We start from the raw sequence: 24,783 nt of genomic DNA, 5'->3' as shown, positions 1-24,783 counted from the left end.
TTTGAGAGTAGGAGTGCAAGAAAATATATATACGTATACGTATTCGTCAGTACACAAATTGATTACTAAACATCTATGATTACGAGTGTGGATATGCAATGGAATGTCTGAATCCATATCCAAAATATATAAATATATTTTAATCATACATTTATAGTTCTTAAAGTTATATGTTTTCTTAAATCAATTTTGTATTATGTGTTTTCTTAAATCAATTTTGTAATCACATGTATATCTATAATTCTAAGAGGATAATGGTTCCGTGAGAATCATTTGTGGGTAGGGGTGCATTCGGTCCGGATACAGCTCGGATATAATGCTTATCATATCCATATTCGCTTACCCATATAGGATACGAATACGAATACGGATATACCTCGGTAAGAAAAATTTATAACCATATCCGCTAAAATCGGATACGGATACAGATACGAATATGCATGCGGATATATAAGCGGATATGCATGCAGATACAAAACAGATATGAGAAAACTAGATAGTATTGAGAAAAACATAGTTCATGTGATACAAAAGTGTTTGTTAATATGTCCATTATAATTGAAAAGTTAAGACTAGACATCTTGATCATCAAAATTAACCGCAAATCCATAATCTAAGAATCGAAACTACCGTAAGAGTATGACTAATATGTATTCGGATATTTCGGATACGGATACGGATACAGATATTTCATTACAAAATCAAATCCTATCGGTTATAGATTTGAGTAACCATATTCGTATCCTAACGGATACGGTTACAGATATTTTCTCGGATACGGATACAGTTTAGCACCCCTATTTGTAGGCCATGTGCAAACCGTTTGCACCCCTATTTATAACAAAGCAATTTTGATGATTTGAGGGACGAATTTCAAAATAATAAAGATGAAAGGCACTAATATGGAACAAAACCCAGATCGTCATTAACACCACCCGGCACCGGTAAAGGCGGTAACGTCACCGCCTGGTAACAGTGTCAAAATCTCACCACTCTCAAAGACAAATGGCGGCATCTCCTCGTTCACAGGATCTCTTCCCTTCCCCCCGCCGTCGCCATGATCAGAAACCCTTCGAGCGTCGCCGTTATCGGCAGTGGAAGTAAGCGCAAGGATTTTTCTAGGCTTTCTTTTATTGGAAGGGACAAAAATGGAAATATTTCCCCTTTTTTTGATATTTTCCATTTTTTGGCAAAATTATGTGCAGTTTCAGGAGCAGTATGCGCTTCAATTCTTGCCCGAGGAGGGGTTTCGGTGACTGTGTTTGAATCTGGGAGAGGACCCGGAGGGCGAATGTCTCAAAGAAGGTTGCTATTTTACCCTCAAACTTTATTATTGTTTGCACTTAGCTACCCTAAAATTCACTCCATTTTTAACTTTGATATCCTCAAGTTTTTTTTTGCCCAAAAAAATAACCTTGATACTCAGATTTTTTTTTGCTCGAAAAAATACCCCAAGTTTCAACAAGATTTAGCTTTGGTACCCCAGCTTTAACCAAAAATTAACTTTGATACACCAAACTTTAACGAAATTTAAATGTGTAAAGTATGGGGTATCAAAGTTAAACTTTGTTGAATCTTGGGGTATTTTTTGGGCAAAAAGAAGAGATTTGGGTATTAAAGTTAGCAGCGAGGTAAACTTTAGAGCATCCAAGTGCAAATAACCCTTTATTTATTTCAAATTTTAATTTAAATTTTTTGGGGATTATGGAGCACACAAACAAGCATCGTGCATAAGGAGCGCGATCACGATCACAGCACAAATAGTTTTTCATGTGGTTCAACCAAACATGCCTACATCCACGGTTCCCTCAATAGGAAAATCCACTATCTTCACGAACCAATACAATCAACACAAATGATAAAAGTTCTACACGGGCAAACTTCGTGCAGAACTTAAAACCCTTGCACATCTTACATCTTAAGGAAGCTGAGAGCATCGATCACTCACACCACGTCACCCAAAGAACCTAAGAACAACGATCACTCAAGAGTTCTAAGATGATCATCCCTCTCATCTGGAGGATAACTTTCTCAACAATAACACATCCTTTTTATAGTATTTCTCCTTTATTATTTTCAACAAACAATTAATAATCTTGCAATTTCCAAGTGCAATCTTCAAGCTTCTCATACATGCACCCTTCAAACTTCCATCCTTTGCATTCTCCAATATTGACCAGTCATTGAATCTTCTAGTCAACACCTCAAGCACTCCGCATTTATGAGATTTGGAGAGAATCCTAACAATTCCTCCCTTAAACCAAATCTTCAACACCTCAATGTGATCGGCTGCCACCAACATTGATCACGCACCGCTGTCAGTTATCATGTCTTTATCAATTGCCGCTCCTCTGTAAGTGCCAGTGAGCAGACCTAGCGATTGCTTCTGTTAACAATCATCGTTGACGCCTTCAGGGCTTACCTCCACCATCCGCAGCTAGTTAGTCTTTGTCACATCTTTCGATCATTGCACATGCTCTCTCTTCAATGAGAGCCATCGTTGCATCGTCATCCACTGCCCCACTCACCATTCTCTGCCTTGCATGCATTTCCGCCCACCGCTGCACACCTTGGATCTTTCACTACCTTGTTTGCCATCTCCTTAGGGCCATCACACACACAAATTTGCATCCAAGAGATTCTATCACTCCCGAGATTACAATCACTTCTTTCAACAATATTTTTGACCTTCAACTTTGTGCAACGGCTTTACAGATGACCCTTCCACCATTCTTGACGAACTCCTCTCTATAGTATGGTCCATCATACTCTTGACAACCTTAGCTCTGATGCCACTGTTGGGGATTATCGAGCACACAAACAAGCATCATGCATAACGAGCACAAACACGATCACAGCACAAAGGGTTTTTTACGTAGTTTGGCCAAACATGCCTACATCCACTATGATACGAACCGATACAATCAATACCAATGATATAAGTTTTGCACGGACAAACTTGAAACCCCTCGCACATCTCATATCTCTCAAGGAACCCAAGAACACCAATCACTCAAGAGCTCTAAGAGGCCATCATCACACCATGTCACTCAAAGAACCCAAGAACACTGATCACCCAAGAGTTCTAAGAGGATCCTCTTTCTCATCTAGAGGATGGTTTTCTCAACAATAACACACACCCTTTTCATAGCCTTTCTCCTTAACTATTTTCAATGACCAATTAATACTCTTGCAATTTCCGAGAGCAATCTAAAGTATGCACCCTTCAAACTTCTATCCTTCACATTCTCCAATGTTGACTAGTCTTTCAATCTACCTAGTCAACACCTCAAGCACTCTGCATTTATGAGATTTGGAGAGAATCCCAACAAGGTTTTTATGTTTGAACCCCTAGAGAAACCACTGAAGATGGGAAGGAGCTCTTATTCGATCATGGAGCTCCCTATTTCAGTGTGGAACATAGTGATGAGGTGATGAGTGTCGTCAGCTCATGGGAATCTCGAGGACTGGTTGCTGAGTGGAAGGAAAAGTTTGGGTGTTTCGATCGATCAACTGCAAAGTTTCTTGATTTCAAAAAGGTTAGAGTTTGAATCTCTTGTTCCAAATTGGTGTGGCTTTGATTTCTATTTACTTGGGGTTTTTACGAATTTTTTGCTGATTACATTTTTTGAGTTGTACGTGATTTCATTGAATGAATATGCATATATGTGAGAATAACTAGTATCATGAAATTTGTTCTCGATGTTGATGAAATTAAGCTAGTTATAAGGGATGCATTATGAGACAGAAAAAATGTACTATAGGAGGTACACGATAACGAGATAAATGGCAAGTCTTCATTGTTAGTTATCAGGATAGAGTGTTTTTTTATACGGATACTTCACTTGTGTGTCGTTGATTTTAGTATCTTACCAGGGATTTTTAAAAAACATGTGAAAACTATTCTTTGCATTTTGTAGCATGTATTTTTGGACAATTGCCTGAAATCAAGGAGGATGTTGGACATGATGATTAAACACAACAGCCTCTTACAATGATTTGTTGTGGAAAGGAAAATAGATCTGTTGCAACATGATGACCACTAAATATACATGATATTAGCCATTTTTTAGATATTAATGATGTAAATTGTCTTGTCTATTAGGAAAATCCATGAATCCTATACGCCTACTTCAAAAAGTTTAACACAACTCTTGTGGTAGCATGATATAACTTCATAAATTAGTATATGATCATGCATGTGTACATGTGAAAAGGTGAGTAAGTCACTAAGTCATCGTCGTCATCCTTCCCCATCAAACTGGCATTTCCTACGGAACAGGAGTCAGTTAAGGAAGATCTATAAAATGAATTTCCTAAATTTCTAGAATTGATGGTCATCAACACAAACTGTTTGGGGTTTGATGCCAATTTGTGGCAAAAAATTACGTGGCAAAAAATTACGTGGCAAAAAATTACATGCCAAAAAACCATGCACAACACACTAGCTGATAACAGCTGACCTTCTGATAGGACCCTCCACATTTGCGTCAAATTTGTCAATTTACTATATAAAGTGACTTCTTTTGATCGAATAAAGTGACATGAAATTGTAAGAAATCAAATGTAGAAACATCCTTGGTTTAATTATTGCATTCATAGCTTAGTGAGATACTGATGTATGCTTGCTATTATATGGAAAACAATTTTATTTTGGAAACAATGTTTTATTTCAAAGAAAATTGTTGGAACCAAGAGAATGAGTTTTTTTAATTCTAGCGTATATCATATTCTCCCATTCTCTTTTTGTACTGTGAAACCATGGGTAAAATTTAACTTTGTTGTCAACAATTGAATTTCATTGCCAAGTGGAACATGATTGCAAGCAAATTATCTTCACAGGTAGTTTGTCTACAAAATTTTTGCTCTCAGGTTGTTGACTTTAATTACAAATTGCAGTGACTTGTCACTATAGGTTCATAATGCAACCTGGAAGCATAATTATGTTTTTTTCTCTAAGCATGCATGTAAGCAACTCCTATTGTTACATTGTAACATAAATCAGTTTAATTGATAATTTCAGGAAGGCACAAGTAAAAAATATGTGGGTGTTCCTGGCATGAATGCAATATGTAAAGCTCTGTGCTATGAACCTGGTGAGTCTGGAATCTAATTTCTTTAAATCTTGTTGGTTTATCAGCATTTGATATCAACCTTGCATCTTTCCTCTCTTTTAGGAGTGGAAGCTAAATTTGGGACAATTGTTGCTAAAGTGGATATGCTGCAGGACCGGGGTTTATGGTTGTTGAGTGGTTTGGATGGACAAGTTTTGGGTCAGTTTGATGGTATTGTGGCAACAGACAAGAACATATCATCACCAAGATTTACAGGGTTAACGGGAAGACTACCACCTCTTGGTTTGTTTCCTATTATTTTCTCTGTTGTATGTTTGTTAAAATAACCTAAAAGCTTAGTTTAATGGGCATCTAGGAAGCTAATAAAAATGCATAAGTGTCATGTCGTTGGGAAGATGACAGATGCTGAAAAGGGAGAACAAATAGGCTAATATAAATTGCTTTGGACGAGGTTTGGACCCAGGACCTCTAGAAGATCAGTACTCAGACTTAGTTTGGGACCACTTTGACAAAAAACTTAGGCTATCAGATTCTGGAGGAATGGAGTATATGTAGGCTACTTACCATATAGTCCCGGTTCTTGTCTTATTTCTACTTATCTACTTGATTGAAACCAGGAGTTTGTCACTTTGGGGAGGACGTTAAGGAAATTCTTCCAGTTTGACATGAAGTCTCTGAAGAGACGAGAATAATGAAAATCTTTATTTATACATCAAGATTAGAGGAAAGAGTATATGCAATACTACTATAGTACTACTGTACAAAATAAAATTGAAGAGAAAAGCGTATTTTTATGTACTGCTTCCTTTATCCATTTATTAACGTGGTTCTGTTGTTTCCTTTTCTGTTTTCTGTATCATGGTGCTGAAGACCATTTGAACATTGATTATGATGTTATTTTTTATTTATGGGGTTTTTCAATATTAGTCCATTAGATCTTACATATTTTGAAATTAGTCACTGAGATTGAAATTGCTATTAGGTCCCTCAGTTCTTAAGTTATTTTGAAATTAGTCCCTCAAATCAATGGGAGAATTAGCAATTAAATAGATTAATTTGAAACTACTTATGCAAATGGGATCTAATACAAATTTCGATGATTTGAGAGATTAATTTCCCTCTAATTGCTACTTCTGCTCTTGATTAGAGGAATTTCAAAATAACTTATGAATTGGCGTTGTAATAGCAATTTCAATGATTTGAGAGGCAATTTCGAATAACTTAAGAATTGAGGGACTTATCAGTAATTTCAGTGATTTGAGGGAATAGTTTCAAAATATGGAAGATTTAAGGGACTAGTATCGAAAAAACCTTTATTGAGCATCGTAATTTATTTTACTTGATGTTGGCATTCCAGATATTTCATTATCCCCAGAATTGGCAGTAATGATGCAGGATATCCCTGTTCGTTCATGCTTTGTTGTAATGCTGGCCTTTTCAGAACCTTTATCATCGGTAAGAAATTTTGGTGCTTGTCGATTGTCGATTTGTATACTGTCTCTTCTATATAGTTTTGTTGTTATTTGAATGGCAAGTGAGGTGCCTGTTGTTAGTGTTCTGCACATGCTGTTATTTAGTCATCAAGTGAACATACTTTTAGTTGAATTATGGTATAGCTAGTTAGATGGATTTCATATCACATAATTTGCTTGGTTATATGAAATGTACACTATATGAAAATCTCATTATCAGTGACTTCTCAGATGATGGATGATGTGTGATCGAGATTCCGATTGTAATATTTAATTGCTTATTACTCCTTCACGGTGTAGCTCTCCCCGTGAGATACAATTTATTATTTTTGGTATTTTTACGATGTACTGGTTATAGAAGTTTAGGTTTGCTGCATACTGTTACTGTTTTCTCATTACTGGCATTTTTACAATCTATTGCTAATTAAAGTTTGTGTGCTGAAAAAAGTAAACACGTTCATGTTTAAGAATACTCTTTGCAATTCAGGGGAGTTCTGTTTCTTCATTAGTTGCTTGTTCTATATCTTAGCTTTTCAATGTTTGCCTCCCTTGAAGTTGCTTTGTATTCTTTACACTTTCCACTTATGCTGTATATAGATAAGATTGTGCTTATTTTGTTCCATATCAGATTCAATTCTGAGTGATATTTTCTCTCTCTATCTTTTTTTTTTTGGGCCCCCTTATATTTTAGATACCTGTGAAAGGATTTTCTTTCAAGAGCTCAGAGGTTTTAAGCTGGGCTTTCTGTGACAGTAGTAAGCCAGGCCGCAATCATATTCCACCTAATAGGTAGGCAGTGCATCTCATTAACCGTTGACTGTCCCGTTTGGTTTTTGTTTTGTTTTTTTTCATAAGAAAGTATTTCTTTTTTGTCATGAATATCAAATATTTATCCTTGTTTTATGTTCAGTGAGTGTTGGGTGCTGCACTCAACAGCAGAATATGCTGCTAGTGTGATAGCAAGAACTGGGCTTCGAAAACTTTCAAATGAGACATTGGCAAAGGTGGCTCAAGAATTGTTCCAGGAATTTCTGGCTTCTGGACTAAATATTCCTCAGCCATTCTTTATGAAAGCTCACAGATGGTAGTTTATTCTCCCCTGCTATACTTATGTTAGATTTCTTTGTTCTGCTCTAAGTTAGAAGTCATGGGTTCCAAAATGAAACCCCATACATTACCATTACCCCTAAATGGTTGTTGCATATAAAGATCACACCCCAACCAACAAAGGTGTAATCTATAAGCCGTGTATTATATGTACATTCACAATATAAAGCTCCCTCTCACAGTATATCAGACATCACACAAAAGAAATACAGAAAACATCTTTAAGCTCACAAAATAAAGTGATGCTGGAAATCTCTCATGCTTCATTCGATCACGATTGACCTAGCAGTCCCACCACCATATCCTGTTCTCTGAACAGACGCAGGAGCCACCATGAAAAGTCTCCCTCCCCATGGCACAGCTGAAGAAGAACTGGCGTCAATATATCGCGCATGCATTGAAGCAGAACATCCTAGCTGAAAGGAAGGAAAATAAGTAACTCTTCCCCACACCTCTAGAGAATGTTTACATTGGTGCAAAAAGATCCCAGCATTCCTTTCTTCCCAAATACACCAAATAAGAGCACAAAAAATGAGCATTTTCGAGATATTTATAACAAAAAACATGAGCATTGGCTAGCAATGTCAGAAGGATCATTGTCAATACCTGGAAGAAAAAAAAAAGAGCACAAAAATGAGCATCACATGCCTTCTTTCTTTTTTCCCCCCTCCTCTCTATCCCTATAATGCATTTGGTCTCTAGTTCACCCATAGGCAAATCGGATCACACAGATGAGACTGAGGAAGGCTTATATGAAATTCGTAACACAAAGAATGCCGGTAAGGATTGAACAAAATAACATTTCAGAATTAAATGCATGTGGGATTCACTATCATTACCACACAGGACACAAATTGGATCCACCTGACCTCCCTTCTTCAACAAAATATCCTTTGTACTCAGTTTACCAAGAAAAGATAGCCATATCAATGCCTTCACCTTCAATGGAGCAACAATATTCCTTATATCTTTCCACTGAAATATGAGACCACCATCAATAAGAAAGTTATAATATGCCCTGGCAGAAAACTTGCCAGATTTCTCCCGTCTCCATACGTATCATCATAGCAGCATCAATATTCATCTGTTGGAGTAAACTAATAAGCTCTAAGTATTGAAAAACCAAAGGCCCTGTGTGTTGTCTAGAAAACTGAATATACCATCTCCATCTTTCAACTGCATAAACTTCCTGAGAATGCACAGCTGCATAAGGAGAGGATGCTAGATTAAAAGGCTCACTGGCTCAGGATAAGAAGAGGCTAAAGTAAACTCATTCACCCTTGCGCAAAGCCAGAAATAAACTTCTGTCTCCCAAGCCCACAACAGAGCACGTGCTCCTTCAGAAACTATCTGCAGTAGGAATGATATTTTTCCAGAATGTCAATATCTTGATTCAGGAATGACTTATGGGCAGGAAACCTCCATGTGCGTAATATTTGCTTTTAGGAATAGGATGTTATGTCATTATCTCCCGGTCTTTTGCCATTTTATGTTACACTTGACTGGAGGGGGGCTCAATGTTAAATTTTATGAGCGTAAATTCTACAATCCCCCTCATCTATACCTTTATTTGCACTTATCACCCCTCAACTCATTTATTATCATTTATCACCCCCTCAGTTTTTGCAGGAAAGAAGGATTATCTGCAATTTATCCTTCTCACAATATCAATTCAGGGGCGACGATAGCTAATAGAAATATTAAGTTATAGACTAGGGGGTTATCTGCAATTACTCTTAATAAAAACATATGTGCAATTTCATTGTCTATTCAGGTGGATCATGCAATTTACACTTGAACCATACTAATATTTCGTTTATTATCTGATCAGATCATTGAATTATGTACTACTTGTTATTATCTTTAATTCCTACTTGAACACATTTTCTTACGGGATCAACATGCATTAAGTGGAAGTAGTGGAACAGGTGTTACATCACATAGAAAACTCATCCATGCTATCATTTTGGTTAGCAAAATTCCTGCGGCATATTATGTATATTCTAAACCTTGAAGCAACCTTAACCTTGTTAAATTATTTATCATTTTGTTTTGTTTTTTTATGAAAAAAAAAATGCAGGGGAAGTGCTTTTCCTGTTGCTGCAGCTATAGGCGGAGACGATAATTGCTTGTGGGACGAGACGAAGAAGTTAGCGATTTGTGGCGATTTTTGTGCGAGCCCCAACGTTGAAGGCGCGATACTTAGCGGCATGAGAGCAGCATCTAAGTTTCTTGGAAGTATGAGCTCCTTGTGATTGTGCATTTACTTGTTTGCATTGTGTAATCAGCATTTGAATATACTGTTTTGTGTATCAAGTTATGTACTTGTTTGTGTCTATACGGTGTCTGGTTTCTGATTGAAGGTGGGCTTTCACGTGCATTTTATTGTGGCCCAACTTTGTATCTCTGGACAAGGTAAGCCCGTTTTGATGTAGCCCATGCAGGCACAGTGAGAACAGAAGGAATACATACGAAGGGCCCCTACAGAAGATCATACAGTGTTTGTATGGCTGTCAGCATTGATTTTTAAAGTTAATGTCACGTATTGTTCCTACTAGTTTTGTCCTTTGTCGATACTAAACTTCAAAAACAAGCCAAGCTTTTAACTCTTTGATGTATAGGAATAATATTAAATATTATATGGTTAGATGAGTGAGCCCTGGTTTTTCTTTTCAAAACGAAATGGATTTAAAACAATATAAAAAAATTCCAAAACTCTTTACAAATAGTATGTGAAGGCTACACATCTGCTTATGATGTCCACTCACGTAACTAGACCCTTTTTCCTTTTTGGCTTTTCTTAGATATCATTTATTATTTATTCACGCGTATATCCATTTTTAAGCATGTTTTTTTCAACCCATGTGATAAATGTGGAAATAATATTTTCTGGAAGAAATCTAATTCCTATTGTTGTTATACCTACCACGTAGTTGAACAATGACCAGGCAGCATAAGGATTTGCTTCTTCAATACACAATTGAATGTAGAATAAGATGCCACTTCTTCTTGTTTTTCTTCTTTTTTTTTTCTTTTTCTTTTTTTCCCTCCTTTTGTTTTAAATATAAATCTTGAGGCTCATGCTTCCGTTTTCAAAAGAAAGAAGATGGGAGGTTCACAAACATAGACTGGACCACATTCTCAAGAGAATGGACCACCTAAGCCTCTTTTGGCCCGAGCCTACTTGCGTATTATTCAGCTATTCATAGAACTTTTCCTCTTGAATTTAAATTTACGATACAAGAAGTACATTTATATTCTTTATTCACTAAAAGCCAAAAAAGGGGGAAAAAAATAGAGGAAAGACTTTTGGAAGCACGATGATGATGGAAGGTTCTGTAATTTGAAAACTTAAATTACCAAGCCGCCAACAGTTGCCACCATTAAAAAACTAATAACTAATAATAAAGTAATACCCAAAAAAGTAACTAATAAAGAAAGAAAAAAAGGAGAAATGCGAAGAATAAAGAATATTAAAAATCATATTTGATGCAAAAAAATAAAGGATAAACGTTGGTGATACTTATTTAAAATAAATTATTGTGTACCTCTTGTAATAATTAATCTATTAATTAGATCCTCATGATCGAATGGATCAACCTTGTTAGGATAAATTTTAAGTTTCTAATGAGAACTCGGTTTGATAATTTCTTTAGCACATTAATATATCTGTTACACATGTATGCATTATTAATTGATTGCACGGGACGATATGCTATAGAGAAAGAATGTGAATATCTTTCCTTATTGTAGAATTTTAGCTTTAAGATTATGAATTATTGATTTATCTCCAAATATTATATAACGTATAAATTACTTTAATTCTGAAAATTTCATCAATCTTGAAATCCTTCAAACATGCTGCGCTTCTAAATAAAGTGCATTGTGGTCTGTGGGCCAAAATTGTGTGTTATAATTGAGAGAATCAATTGGATAGCGATTTAAAATGACATGGTCTCAAAAGTTGATATAGTACAAAAGTTGATTTTATAGGCGTGGAGGAGAGAGATATTTTAATAATAAATTTATACATTGTGCTTGTAGAGATTTGTGATGAACTTTTTGGATCCACATACACATATATACATATCTATCAAAAATATGTGCTTTGAGCTGTTTTGTTGTACTTTTTTTTTTGAACTGATGCTGTTTTGTTGTACTTGGGCTTGCTTGGGGCTCGCAATCCATTAAGTTAATCTATAGACTATGGTATAGAGCTTAGCAATTAGGGTTTAGCCCAAACACATGTAAACCCTTGGGATAGACAATTTTGCACCCATCACAAACTAGCCTAGACGCAAATTTGTTATTTATAATAAATAAATAAATAATCCATAACAACCATGCATGTATCAAAAGAAATACAAATCTTATCACGTCATCATGTGTAGCAAAGCAAAAAGCTGGGTCAGGCTATAAGCAGTTAAAACCTCAAAACTGTATTCATGTTCTTTCTTTTGTACAGCGTAGAAACGCTCCTTCTCACGAATGGGGTACTCTGATAAGATCTATATTCGTTTCAGAAAATAGGTACATAAGTCATGATTCTCATATCAACCGCACTTAGCTTTAACTCGAAGATCTTGGCCTTTGATTTATCAATCAAAGACCAAGATCTTATCCTTATCTCCCCCTACTTTTGTGCATGAGGAGATCTTAGCCTTTGATTGATAAATCAAAGGCCAATATCTCGTTAGGAGATATTAGGAACCCTCTCATTAGGAGAGAATCCGGATCCAACTTCATGAGCGGGAATTTGAGGTTCTAGTTACACTTTAATCTATCTCAAATTTATTGTTGTATAGAGGGATTAATTATTTCCTTTTCTTATGTATACACTTCAATCCTAGAAAAAAGATGTTATTGAGAGAGACAATTATGCCAATAACAAATATCCCCATCTATTCTTAGCAAATGGCACTTTCCAATCTTTGATCTGAGCACCTTTTGCTTGGGGAGTTGTGGAAGCGAAATGAAGGAAGAGTCATTGTGGCCAAGGGGCCAGTATGTAGTTTATTACAGTCGTGGTTTAGCCCATTTAGGGGGGAAAGCCACAAATGTCCTTTTCCTTTCTTTGAGTAAGATACTTTTAAAACTTTAAGAATATTATCTTTCAAATATTACTATTATTTTTTTAAAAAAAGTCCTTTTTTGCTGTTCTATCCCTATGAGTTACGAATTTAAATAATTCTATAAAATATATTCATAATTTACGCATAGTTTAAGGATCGTGAAAACGGTAAACTTAGAAAACTTATAAGGCTATCATTTTAACATCATTCGTCTCATGTTCTCTGTATCTGTCCCTATCAACCACTACTATCTATCTTTAATACCCCACTTACTCATCCATTCCTTCAACTTCTCATCGTTTTTTAAATTAAAGGTTGAATTATGTATTGACGCATAGCGTGCCCAAGAAATAGTAGTTATCTTTTAAAATAGTGGTGAGATTTCAATTTTCTTATGCATACCTATTGTCATTGAGCCTCTCTCGCGCAAGATAAATACGGAATGTAAGCTAACAAACACAAGTCTTACTGAAACATAAGATCATTTGTGTACAATAATAGACAATGATGCCTTTGATCATAGCATAGGAAGTGTGAAGTTAACAAGTGAGATGATAGTTCCAAACATTTAGGATCTACATTAGATTGCAAATTATTTAAACGAATGTAGTGCCCAAGCCTTTTCAAGTGTGCAAACTTTGTACTTATTCCAATCTTAGCTTGAAAGAGTAGTTTATTTCAATCATTTTCCAGTAAACTTAAAATCATTATTGCCTCTAGGTGGGACGGAAGGAAACATCATGAGATGGGTTTAAACAAACACCAACCCACGACAAAAACTACAATTAGGTGACCATTTAAATAACGTGATAAACATAAAGCACAACCTTGCGCTGGCCCATTAAGAAACGAGACCAAGCTTAAAGAGACGAGACGCTTGAAAAAAAGACAAGAAAACATGCCTATATCTAATTATAATTAAATGAAATTAGATAATAAAAGTACACGTATCCTAGAGAAAATCTTGAAGGAATAAAGTGGTTGTTATTGCTAAGCATTCATATAAATGTTTTTTTTTATATAGGCTTTGTCGTGCAACAACTCTTCATCTTTTGAGCAACAAGATTATGTGTGAAACAATGAGGAGAAACTAGGACTTGAAGAGCTCCATCAAGTTTAATGAAGAGAGACTTAGTCCATCGCAATGATTAGCGCGCGACAAATTTAAAAAGTAAATTGTGGTGCGTTGTTGTGCAATCACGAATCACGGGACACGTACAATGTATGTATGCAGTTAATAGACAAATACATTTATTTATTAAACAGTCATAATTTTTATGGAGTCAATCCATATAAATGGAAAGTTTGTCAATTACAAACCAAAAAAAAAAGTGTAGAGCAGAGATCCAACGTAGTCATGCAAGGATCACCTATTTGCATGTTGTCCGGTTGGTTTTGGTCAAAGGTTAGTTTCCATATGTTCCATATGTTCAATATTATTTGCATGTTGCATGTAGGGCATTTTTTTTGAGATGGAGTTTGGAGCGAAGAGAGGCGGCGGCGAAAACATTTTTGGTGGCGGCGAGATCAGAAAACCAGCTTCATTTGGGAATTCCAAAGGCATTCAGGTAATTTCTTCATCTCAGCAGGGTATTCTCGGTTCTTCTCCTCGTCGTCAGGTGATTCATGATGGCCACAAGGGTTATGTCATTTCAAAACTTGTTCAAGGCCGTTCTTCTTCCCTTCCCCATGCGCCACCATCCGTCAGCATGCATAAGCCACGTCACCACCCTTTCCCCCGTCCGTTCAACTCCCTTTTCACAATCCAACCGCCTCAGAGCGCCAATCAAAAGTCTCCCCCAATTTTTTCATCTTTCAGTTCTATGCAAAAGGAAATAGGGCTTGTTAAACCTCATTCCGATCCTGATCAAGGTTGGACTTTGGTTCAACGTAAGCGTCATTTTAAAAAGATGGATAGTAAACTTCTCAATCATCCTTTTCCGTCGGATTATAAAGATCAGAAGGAACCTAGGCGTTGCTTTAATTGTGGAGATGATCGTCATTCAGTCAGATTTTGCCCAAAAGGAGCTTTTATCTGCTTCAAATGCCATGAAGAAGGTCATATTGCCAAGCAGTGTAGATCTCATCTTCGACCTCTAGAGAAGAAGGTCGATCTGTCAGATTCTGACTCAATCTGCAACAATGCAAAGGTGCTTGCTGTGTTCGCTATCCTCACTATATCTGACGGTAATCCTTCGCTGGAATTGATTAAAATCAAGCTTTCATGGCTTTTTAACTGGCAGTTGTGGAAAGGTAAAGTTATTCCAATCCATGATAACCATTACCTTGTTGAATTTCCCTCCATGTTCCAAATGTCTGAGGCTGTTGATGAAAAAATTTTGGATTTTGAAGTTTTTAAGGGAAGTTTTGCGCCTTGGACAGAAAACATGGGTATGAAAATTGTGAACTCTTATTTTTTTCAATGGATTAAGATCAAAAAATTGCCCTTTCATTTCTGGTCTCTTGATACTGTTGAGAAAATTATTGGTTCTTTTGGAGAATTGGTGAGAGGTTGCAAGAATCTTAAAGATAAGATCAATGGACAAGATGTTCGAGTGCTTGTTAAGGTTAAATCTGCAGAATGTATTCCAAAAAATATCATCTGTTCATATACATCTCAGATAGACTCTTTCACTAGAGAGGTGATCTTAGAGATTCAGCCAATTGGTATTGGTCAATTTGGGTCAGATGTGATTGGTAATAAGTCTGCTATGGAGATGCAAGGAGATTATGTTATTGATTCTCATTGGCTTGGTCAGATTACTCCTCAAGAAGAAGCTCCTTCTAAGTCTCCGGCCAAAAGTTCATCGGAAAAAAATCAGGTTCACATCAGCGGTACTGGGCAATTAACAGAAAAGGGTAAAAATGTAATTGACGATATTTTGAATAATGATTTAATTGCGGAGGAATTCCAGGGTGAAAATCCGTTACCAATTATTCAGGAATATCAAAAATCAACAGATTTGGATACTACTAAAAAAGCTGATCTTCAGGCGTTATCTTCGGGTGCCAGCTCAAGATCTTTTCCTGATACTTTGAGGGATTTTCCCATTGATTTAGTCAAACATTCATGGAAAGGTCAAACAGTCTTTTTGGAGAAAGATACATGGGATAAAGTTTTTGGCGGGAATCAAGCTAAATCAAATTCAAATTCATCCGAGTCTAATTTCCCGCAAGCTTCTCATGATACGCCAGCTGTTCAACTATCATCATCAGCTCCTCCTGGTTTTTCTCAGAAGCAAGCTTCTTCAACATCTGTTAGATCATCAAGGAGGCCAACTATCAGCCGTAAGCACAGGGGCTTCCTAAAACACATCTCCTCTTCCAAATCTGGTTCGAAAATTGCTAAAAAAGGTACGAAACGTACTATATCTTCATCTTCCTCTGTTCAATTGCCTTTAAATTCCATGAGTAACACTGCTATTGAGGAAATTGCAGTTAATTGTGGGGTTAATTTAAATGAGGAGGCAATAGAAATTTTGAAAGGCAAAGAAGTGGTCAGGTCAACACCAGGTAGTTAGATGCTCTGTCAGTTTGAGACAGGAGTTTTTTCTAAAATTTTGTTATTAATGAAAATTGCATCATGGAATGTGAGAGGTCTAAATGACCCTAACAAGAGATTTTTGGTTAAGGAGTTTATTTTTCGTCACTCCATCGACATTATCTGTATTCAAGAGTCTAAGCTCTCTAGACCATCTGCTAGAATTCTTCGTTCATTGGGAGGAAATAGAATTCAGCATTGGTGTATCTTAGATTCTTCTGATTCCAGAGGTGGTGTTCTTGTTGGTTGGTCAAATTCCTTCAACATCTTTAATTCATATGTTGGTATTTTCTCAGTGTCTATATCCTTGACTCATACATCCACAGCTTGGTCTTTTACTATCTCTTCTGTATATGCTCCTATTGATAGAGATGACAAGGAAGTTTGTTGGTGGGAGCTATCTCGTTTGCGTCAGATTTTTACAGGACCATGGGTTGTTTGTGGTGATTTTAATGCTACCTTATATTCAGAAGAAAGAAATGGCAGAATGGGATCTCTTAGGGATATTGTCTCTTTCAGGAATTTTGTTTCTTCCACAGCTCTTATTGATCTTCCTTTGTCTGGTCGATCTTTCACTTGGTCCAACAAACGTCATATTTCTGCTATGGCTAGACTGGATAGATTTCTAATTTGTGCAGAATGGGATAGAGTTCATCCTCTTAGTCTTCAATTTTCTCCACCGTTTGTAGGCTCTGACCACTGTCCTTTAATTCTAGATACTGGTGGAATAAAACCTAATTCACCTTTATTTAGATTTGAAAAAAGCTGGTTTCATAATCAGACTTTTGCTCCTTTCATTAAAGACTCTTGGAAATCCTTTCATTGTCAGGGGAACCCTTCGGATATTTTCATCAAGAAGCTAAAACTTTTAAAGAGAAGAATTAAGTGGTGGAGAAAAAATGTCTATGGATCCTTATCTTCCAGAAAAACTTCCTTGTTATCTAAAATTAACTCATTGGATCTAATTGAAGAACAGAGATCCTTATCACCATCAGAAATATCTGATAGGAAGCATTATCAATCTCTTTTCTTTTCTATTATGAAAGAGGAAGAATCTTATTGGTCACAACGATCACGAATTCAATGGCTAAAAGAGGGAGATGCCAATACATCTTATTTTCATAAAATAGCTTCTCTCCATAAGAAAGCTAATCACATAGTTTCTATTCATCATCATGGCTCAGAAATTTCAGATATGAAATCTATATCTAAGGCTTTTCATGATTATTATCTTCAACTCTTTGGTCAGGAACATGAGAGTCATATGTCTATCAACTGGTCTACCTTATATCCTGAGCCAATTCAAAACCTTTCATCTCTTGAAGATTCCTTTTCAGAAACAGAAGTTAAACAAGCTGTCTTCAGTATGAATCCTAACAAAGCTCCTGGTCCAGATGGCTTTTCTATTCTTTTCTACCAAAAATTCTGGGATATTATCAAAGATGATCTTGTTGAACTAATAAATTTTTTTGGCCAGAATCCTTCATCCCTCTCTTCAAAGAGTGAATAAGGTTCTTATAACTCTCATCCCAAAGTCAAAGACCTGTCCAACTGTTAAGGACTTCAGGCCAATTAGCTTGATTAACTGTGTTTTTAAAATCTTTTCTAAGATTTTAGCCATGAGACTATCACCTTTCCTGAAAGATCTTGTCTCTCCAACTCAATCTGCCTTTCAAGTAGGCAAATCCACTCTTGATTCAATATTAGTTGCTAATGAAATGATTCATCTTTGTTCAAAAAGGAAAAAAGAAGTGGCCATGTTAAAGATTGACTTTGCTAAAGCTTTTGACTCCATCAGTTGGTGTTTCCTTATCAATTTGCTAAAAGCTAGAGGCTTTGGAGATAAATGGTGTTCTTGGATTTATCACATTATTTCTTCTTCAAATTGTGCAGTCATGGTCAATGGATCCCCATCCAGATTCTTTAAATGCAAAAGAGGCCTTAAACAAGGAGATCCACTATCTCCTTTGTTGTTTAACATATCAGTTGATGTCTTGAGTAAAATGATTATGTGCAATGTGGAAGAAGGATCCTTATCTAGTCTGCAAATTAAGGAGCCTCTAAATCTTATTAGAACCTTACAATTTGCGGATGACACTCTTATTTTTGTTAAAAGTTCTACAAAAGATATATCTGTTCTTAAGACAATCTTATATATCTTTGAAGATATCTCTGGACTGGGCATTAATTTTTCAAAATCTTCTCTGATTTACTTTGGGAATATTCAAAGCAGAGGTGATTCTCTTGCTTCATATCTTAATTGTAAATTAGACAAATTCCCTATCAAGTATCTAGGCTTGCCTTTGAAAGGAGGTAAATTATCTAAATCAGACTGGCAACCTTTGCTGGATAATTTGCATCGTAAGCTTGCTTCTTGGAAGAGTAACTGTTTATCTGTGGGAGGAAAATTAGTCTTATTGAATTCATGCCTTTCATCCATTCCTTTATATTATATGTCTTTTTACAAGCTACCAGGATGGTTGATCAAAGAAATTGACAAAATTAGGAAGAATTTTCTTTGGACAGGCAAAAGGGAATCTAAACCTTTCAAATGTTTGGTAAATTGGGAAAAAGTTTGTTTGAGTAAATCAGAAGGAGGTTTGGGTGTGAAGAACCTCAAAATTTTCAATATGTCCCTTCTGTCCAAATGGATTTGGAAATGTTTTGATAATGAGTCTTTTATTGGAGCTCTCCTTCATCAACTCTACATCAGAAAATCTGCTTTCTTACAATTAGTACACCCAAGTGTCTGTAACTCTCTCTTCTGGAATGACATCATCTCAAACAAGGAAGTCTTCCAGAATCTTATTTCTTGGTCTCTTGGATCTGGAGACAAAATCAGATTTTGGGAGGACAAATGGACTGGTTTCAATAGTCTATCAAGTTTATACCCATCTCTATACAGTTTAGTTTTCTCCAATAATGTCTCCATTAAAAGTCAAGGATACTATCAAAATAATTTATGGCACTGGCAACCTTTGTTGAAAAGAAGCATCTCTCCTGTCTCTCATAAAGAAAAACTTGATATGTTGAATCTCATTAATCAGCAGTGTATTTCAAATCAGTTGGACATTCCTCGATGGACTCTATCTTCAAGTGGTTCTTTCACTGTTAAATCTTTCTATGATTTCTTATGTTTTAGAGGAATCAAGTATGCTTTCTACAAAACAACATGGAATCCAATTTTGCCTAGCAAAATTCAGATCTTCACTTGGCTTCTATCACTGAACCGTTTACATACTAAAGACAACCTCATTAAAAAAGGTTGGCAAGGAGATCCAAATTGTGTTCTATGTGATATGCATTCTGAATCTAAGAATCATATATTCTTCTCATGTGACACAGCTAAAGAGGTTTGGCAACATTTTCGTGATCATTTCTTACCATTCAGTTGGCCATCATCTATAGATGAACTTCTGATATCTGTTACAGCTTTGCGTGGTCTGGATGGAATTATATGGCGCACTGTCTTTTCATCAGTTTGTTGGTTCATATGGTCTTCAAGGAATAAGTTTATCTTTGAACATAAACCTTTCTCAGCTCAATCTATTATTAACAATTCGATTTTGGCTCTTCATGATTGGGCAGGTTCAGGTAGTAAGACTGCAGCACTTCAGTTAGCAAAAGCTTTAGAGGAGAAGCCAATTGCACGCAGCAGTGGTTAGAACAGTGTGTGTTAATATTGTTCTGTTTGTATATATCAACTTCTGGTAATATGTTTTGTTTTTAAATTGGTCTATAGATAATTTAATTTCTTTTCTCCAAATGTATGGCCGGCTTTGGTTCTCCCTTATATCGATGTCAACGATGAATGACGGCAAGGCCCTCTCTTCATCTTCATGGATGTTTGGGAGAAGAAGGTTATACATCAATAGTTAAGAGAAATTAAGTTTTCTATCTACCAATCCATGGATACATTTCGTATCCCTCTTTTGTAATAATACTTTTGGTTTTATTAATGAACAGGGTATACCCCTTGTTTTTCTTTCAAAAAAAAAAAAATATTATTTATAATTGGGAAATATGATAGTCTTGATTTTGTGTAGACTTTTTAACCTCCATAATCTGTGGACATGTGACCAATCCATTAAACAACCACACACATAATTTTACATATTTGAAGCTAGTTGTCAGCCACAAACAATTTTATCAAATAGTGAAGAGGACTTTCAAAATTTTTGATGTATTATAACCATAGAACTCAGGAATGTGGGACACTATAGCGAACTGTGATCCGAGTTCAATCGCCCCCGATTCATGGCAGAACACAACCCAATTCATCAACTCTAATGACCCAGTTAGAATTCAAACCAATTAAAATTTTGACAAATAATAAGTATTTTTCAATAGAATAAACAACAAAAAAAATTTAAAAATTAAGCAAATAAAGTATGTGCATACTTTAATTGCAATATAATTCTCAACGTTCTTTTACCATTACTAAAATCAACTAGCATATTTTTTAAATTTGACTATTGAAAAACCTCCAATTCCTACATTTAGGAACCAAACCCAACACGTATCACGTTTCCTAATGCAGTGGCGGAGCCAGAAATTTACAGTTGCATGTGGTGTCACAATATATATACATACAAAACATATTACTTATTTTTCTCGCACAATTAATATAATTACAACTCTAATGAGAAATAAAAAGTATATTTACTAAATATAATTGCAATTGACCCTAAGTGTCCTCTTGTTTTGAATTAGTAGCATAATAGCCTCATTCTAAATACTACTAAGTACATCCATTATAATGGTCGTTACCTAGTTGTCATTTATCTATTGATTTTCCATCCAATTAAGCCGATGATTCTTCAAATTTTCATTGCAGTAGGCGGATGATTCTTTAAAAAACTTTATTGCAGAAAATAATTTTTCCACTGAAGGTGTGATAATTGGTATTATTGAAGCTGCATTAATAAGTTCTTTTTTTGTCTCAATCAATTTCTCTGCAACACTTGAGTTAATAAAAGCGAATGATTCACTTATTTCTCTTAATGGTGTCACTTGTAGTCATAAGTAACTATGCTTTTTCAGTTTTCTCATTTGGGAGGATGGTGTCACGTGACACCACCCTCTTCTACTTACCTCCGACCCCTGCTCTACCGTACCATATAAGCTTACCACACTCCTGTAAGAGTCTCGTGAGCCAGAACAAATCGGGTTCCATACAACTATGACTTTAACCCATTGCTATTATACAAGATTATAGTTGTTCATATGTCATTTACTATCACATTATGTTATTTATTTTATTTTTATATATAATATTGACAAATAAATCTCTTATGTCCTCTACGTTGAATGTTAAGCTATTCCTAGCAAGGTTTCTAATGGAGATGAAACAAACAATGAAGAAAGGCATAGTGTGATATTATATATATTCCTCTATAATAATGGTAGGATCCAATATTTATTATTCATACTACAATAAAAACTACAGTAAATTATTACTGTAACATTACTACTGTAGCTCAGGCGGGATACCGTAACATTTAAAAAAATATTACTGTAGTACTTACAAAAACTGTATTTGAATACAGAATTACCGTAACGGAAATAAAAAAAAAAGACCATGCAAAGCACGGGGTGCACACTAGTAGGTTTATATGCTGCAACTCTCTAGTGATGTCCAATTTTATGGTAGTTTGCGAATGTCAAAACTTCAAGGAAGATAGCGGCACAATGCTTTAGTGCATAGAGTCTAGGTGCGATTAACCCATTTTCTACCAGGCTCACCACTTAAACCAACTGAAATCTTTGAATTGTTATTTTAAAGGAGGAAAATAATAAAAATAGAAGAAAAAATAATGTGAGAATTTCGGTGGCTCCGGCTCTATACAGAGAGGCGTGACGCCACGTGGCCGGATCCGGTAATTATCAATTCGGTGGTTCCGGCGCTATTTCTCCCCCTGTCGCTTCTCATCCGACATTTCCTCCCAGGTGAAATCTCAGCCGTCCAGCTATAACAGATCATCTGCCATCGTACAAAATTTTAGTACACGTGTCCCTAGTCTCTCCTCCCAAAACTCTCTCCAAAATACCCACCGTCGACTACTAATCCAACGGCAGGACAATATTTCCAACTAGGATACGCCCCTAATTTTCTGCTAACATGCGCCGGTGATCCCTCCTATATTAAAGTAAAGTAGAACGAAAGACTCCTCATCATCTTCTTCTTTCATTTTGTCGGAGCCGAAAAATTCGGCGATAAAATTCGAGCTCGAGCTATTCCAATGGCAGCATTAATGGACTCGATCGAGATGGACAAGCTGAGCTACGAGATCTTCTCCATCCTCGAGAATAAGTTCCTCTACGGCGACTCTCTCCCTTCAACTCCGGTCAAAAACCCTGATTTCAACGTCACCGACACCGGCAAGGTCCGCATCCTCTCCATCGACGACGTCCTCGCCTGCGCCGCCCTTCCGTCGTCGAATCTCCCTCCGATCTAGTTCCGGGGATCACGAACGCTTCGCATTCGCCGACTTCTTCGACGTCGCCGCCGGTTCCGGCGCGGGCGGCGTCCTTGCGGCAATGCTCTTCACGAGAGGCCCCGACGGCAGGCCCCTCTTCTCCGCCGACGAGGCTCTCCGCTTCCTCGCCAAGAATCGCCGGGGAATTTCAACCCCGAGCAAAAAAGGAATCTTTGGAGGAATATTCCGTCATAAAAGTGACGGAATATTCCGCCGTCTATTTAAAGATTCGACGCTGAGAGATACATTGAAGCCTGTGTTAGTACCGTGCTACGATCTGAAGACGGGAGCGCCGTTCTCGACGCTGAGAGATACATTGAAGCCTGTGTTAGTACCGTGCTACGATCTGAAGACGGGAGCGCCGTTCGTTTTCTCGAGAGCCGACGCGATGGAGACGGACGGCTACGACTTCAAGATCAGCGGGGTCTGCAGCGCCACGTGTGCGGATCGGGCGGTGGGGATGAGGTCGGTCGACGGAAAGACGTCGATCGTGGCCGTCGGCGGAGGAGTGGCGATGGCGAACCCGACCTCGGCGGCGATCACGCACGTGCTCAATAACAAGCAGGAGTTTCCGTTTGCCAACGGAGTTGAGGACAACGCCGTCAAGGGCGGAGATGCTGAAGATCGCGGGAAACGCTGCCGCTGACTTGGTACGGACACTGTTAACTCTCTGCCTCCCGGATTTTATTTGCAGTAATTTACCGGGATGCCACTGGATCTCATGGTTCGGTGGCATTTCCGTAATTAAATCACATAGTTTCTCACTGCCGAATGGATCCCATCTCAGGTGGATCAAGCGGTCGCGATGGCATTTGGTGGCCACAGGACGAGCAATTACATCCGTATCCAGGTACACATTCTCTTGATTTTGTTTTTTTCTTAAATAATTTACCTACCAAATTAACTAAATTTGTAAAAAAAAAAAATCACCAAATTTAAATATTCGCCAATTTAATTACTAGCTCTACAATCTAAGATTTTGAGGTAGTTTGACTTAATGTGATCGATTTTGGGGTACATTAACAAAAATCTACACTTTGTGGGGGGTAAATTAACAAATTTATCAAATTACAAAAAAGGCACCCTTTTAAAACGTTTATCCATTTTCAGGCAAATGCAGAGAACATGCTCTCTCATCGCAACATCGAGTCCGTACTGTTCCACGGCAAGAAGATCTCGGAACTGAGCAATGCCGATAAGCTCGAGGCATTCGCCGGGCAACTAATCAAAGAACAACAACGAAGGAAGTCGAGCTCGACGCCTACGGTCTTCATCAAGCAAGCTGCGACGACACCGAGATCGTCTTCGGCTACGATCTCTACCACATTCACCAGCTCTTCAAATGGGACCTCGTCCACATCGCCTTAGATTTAATCTCGACCGTCGGCGACTTAATTAATGTAGAGAGGAAGGGTAGAGAGTTGACCGTGTAGATGCAGCACTTAACTGGAGCTTTGTTGTGGTTAATTTAATTAATTAATCTCTTTTAATTGATCATTGATTGGCTGTGACTGTGATTCACGTGAATTGCGAGTGTCTGTGTTTTTAACAGTTTTTCTGCAGAGCTAGAATCTTGGAGGGTGCGATGAGGAGAGAGCGTGGAGACAGGTACTACACCTGTCCGGGATAAAACTGGGGATTTTCCTGTCTTTTTATTTTTTATTTATTATGTGAAAATGTTTTTTGTGAAGTTCTAAATACTAGTTGACTATATATAGGGTACATTGATCAAGAACAATTTATACTAAACAATACCCGTGTTGAGAAAGAAAGTATCCAGTAAAAATGGTCTATGACATAAACTATGCGCCTAAAGGATATCAATCATTAGATCATTGGACTTTATGATCAGAGCATTGATTCAATGGTTGATATCTTTTGAACACACATTTAATGCCGTAAATAATCTCCGTTGGAAGTTTTCTCAGTGGTGTCCTCATCGTTGATTCTACCATAACACGACCGCTTTTGTTATGAACACACATTTAATTTTTTTATCCCTAACTAGGAAGATAAAATGCTGGATAGATACTACCA

The 24,783-nt window shown here is 36.9% G+C and overlaps 1 protein-coding gene and 1 pseudogene across 1 annotated transcript; both read left to right on the top strand.

Moving 5' to 3' along the window:
* Nucleotides 927-10,148, top strand: LOC109850213 (renalase). Its single transcript, XM_020420175.1, has 9 exons — nucleotides 927-1,100; nucleotides 1,206-1,305; nucleotides 3,356-3,539; nucleotides 5,024-5,096; nucleotides 5,178-5,357; nucleotides 6,433-6,530; nucleotides 7,239-7,336; nucleotides 7,458-7,631; nucleotides 9,735-10,148. The coding sequence occupies exons 1-9, from the start codon at nucleotides 1,058-1,060 to the stop codon at nucleotides 9,907-9,909; spliced, it is 1,125 nt and encodes a 374-aa protein (XP_020275764.1). The 5' UTR covers nucleotides 927-1,057; the 3' UTR covers nucleotides 9,910-10,148.
* LOC109850420 lies at nucleotides 22,220-24,243 on the top strand (annotated as a pseudogene).

Source organism: Asparagus officinalis, chromosome 7 (assembly GCF_001876935.1).
Source record: "Asparagus officinalis chromosome 7, Aspof.V1, whole genome shotgun sequence".
Classification (NCBI taxonomy): Eukaryota; Viridiplantae; Streptophyta; class Magnoliopsida; order Asparagales; family Asparagaceae; genus Asparagus; species Asparagus officinalis.
Note: the sequence above shows the minus strand (reverse complement) of the source record. Positions and strands in the feature narration are given on the sequence as shown.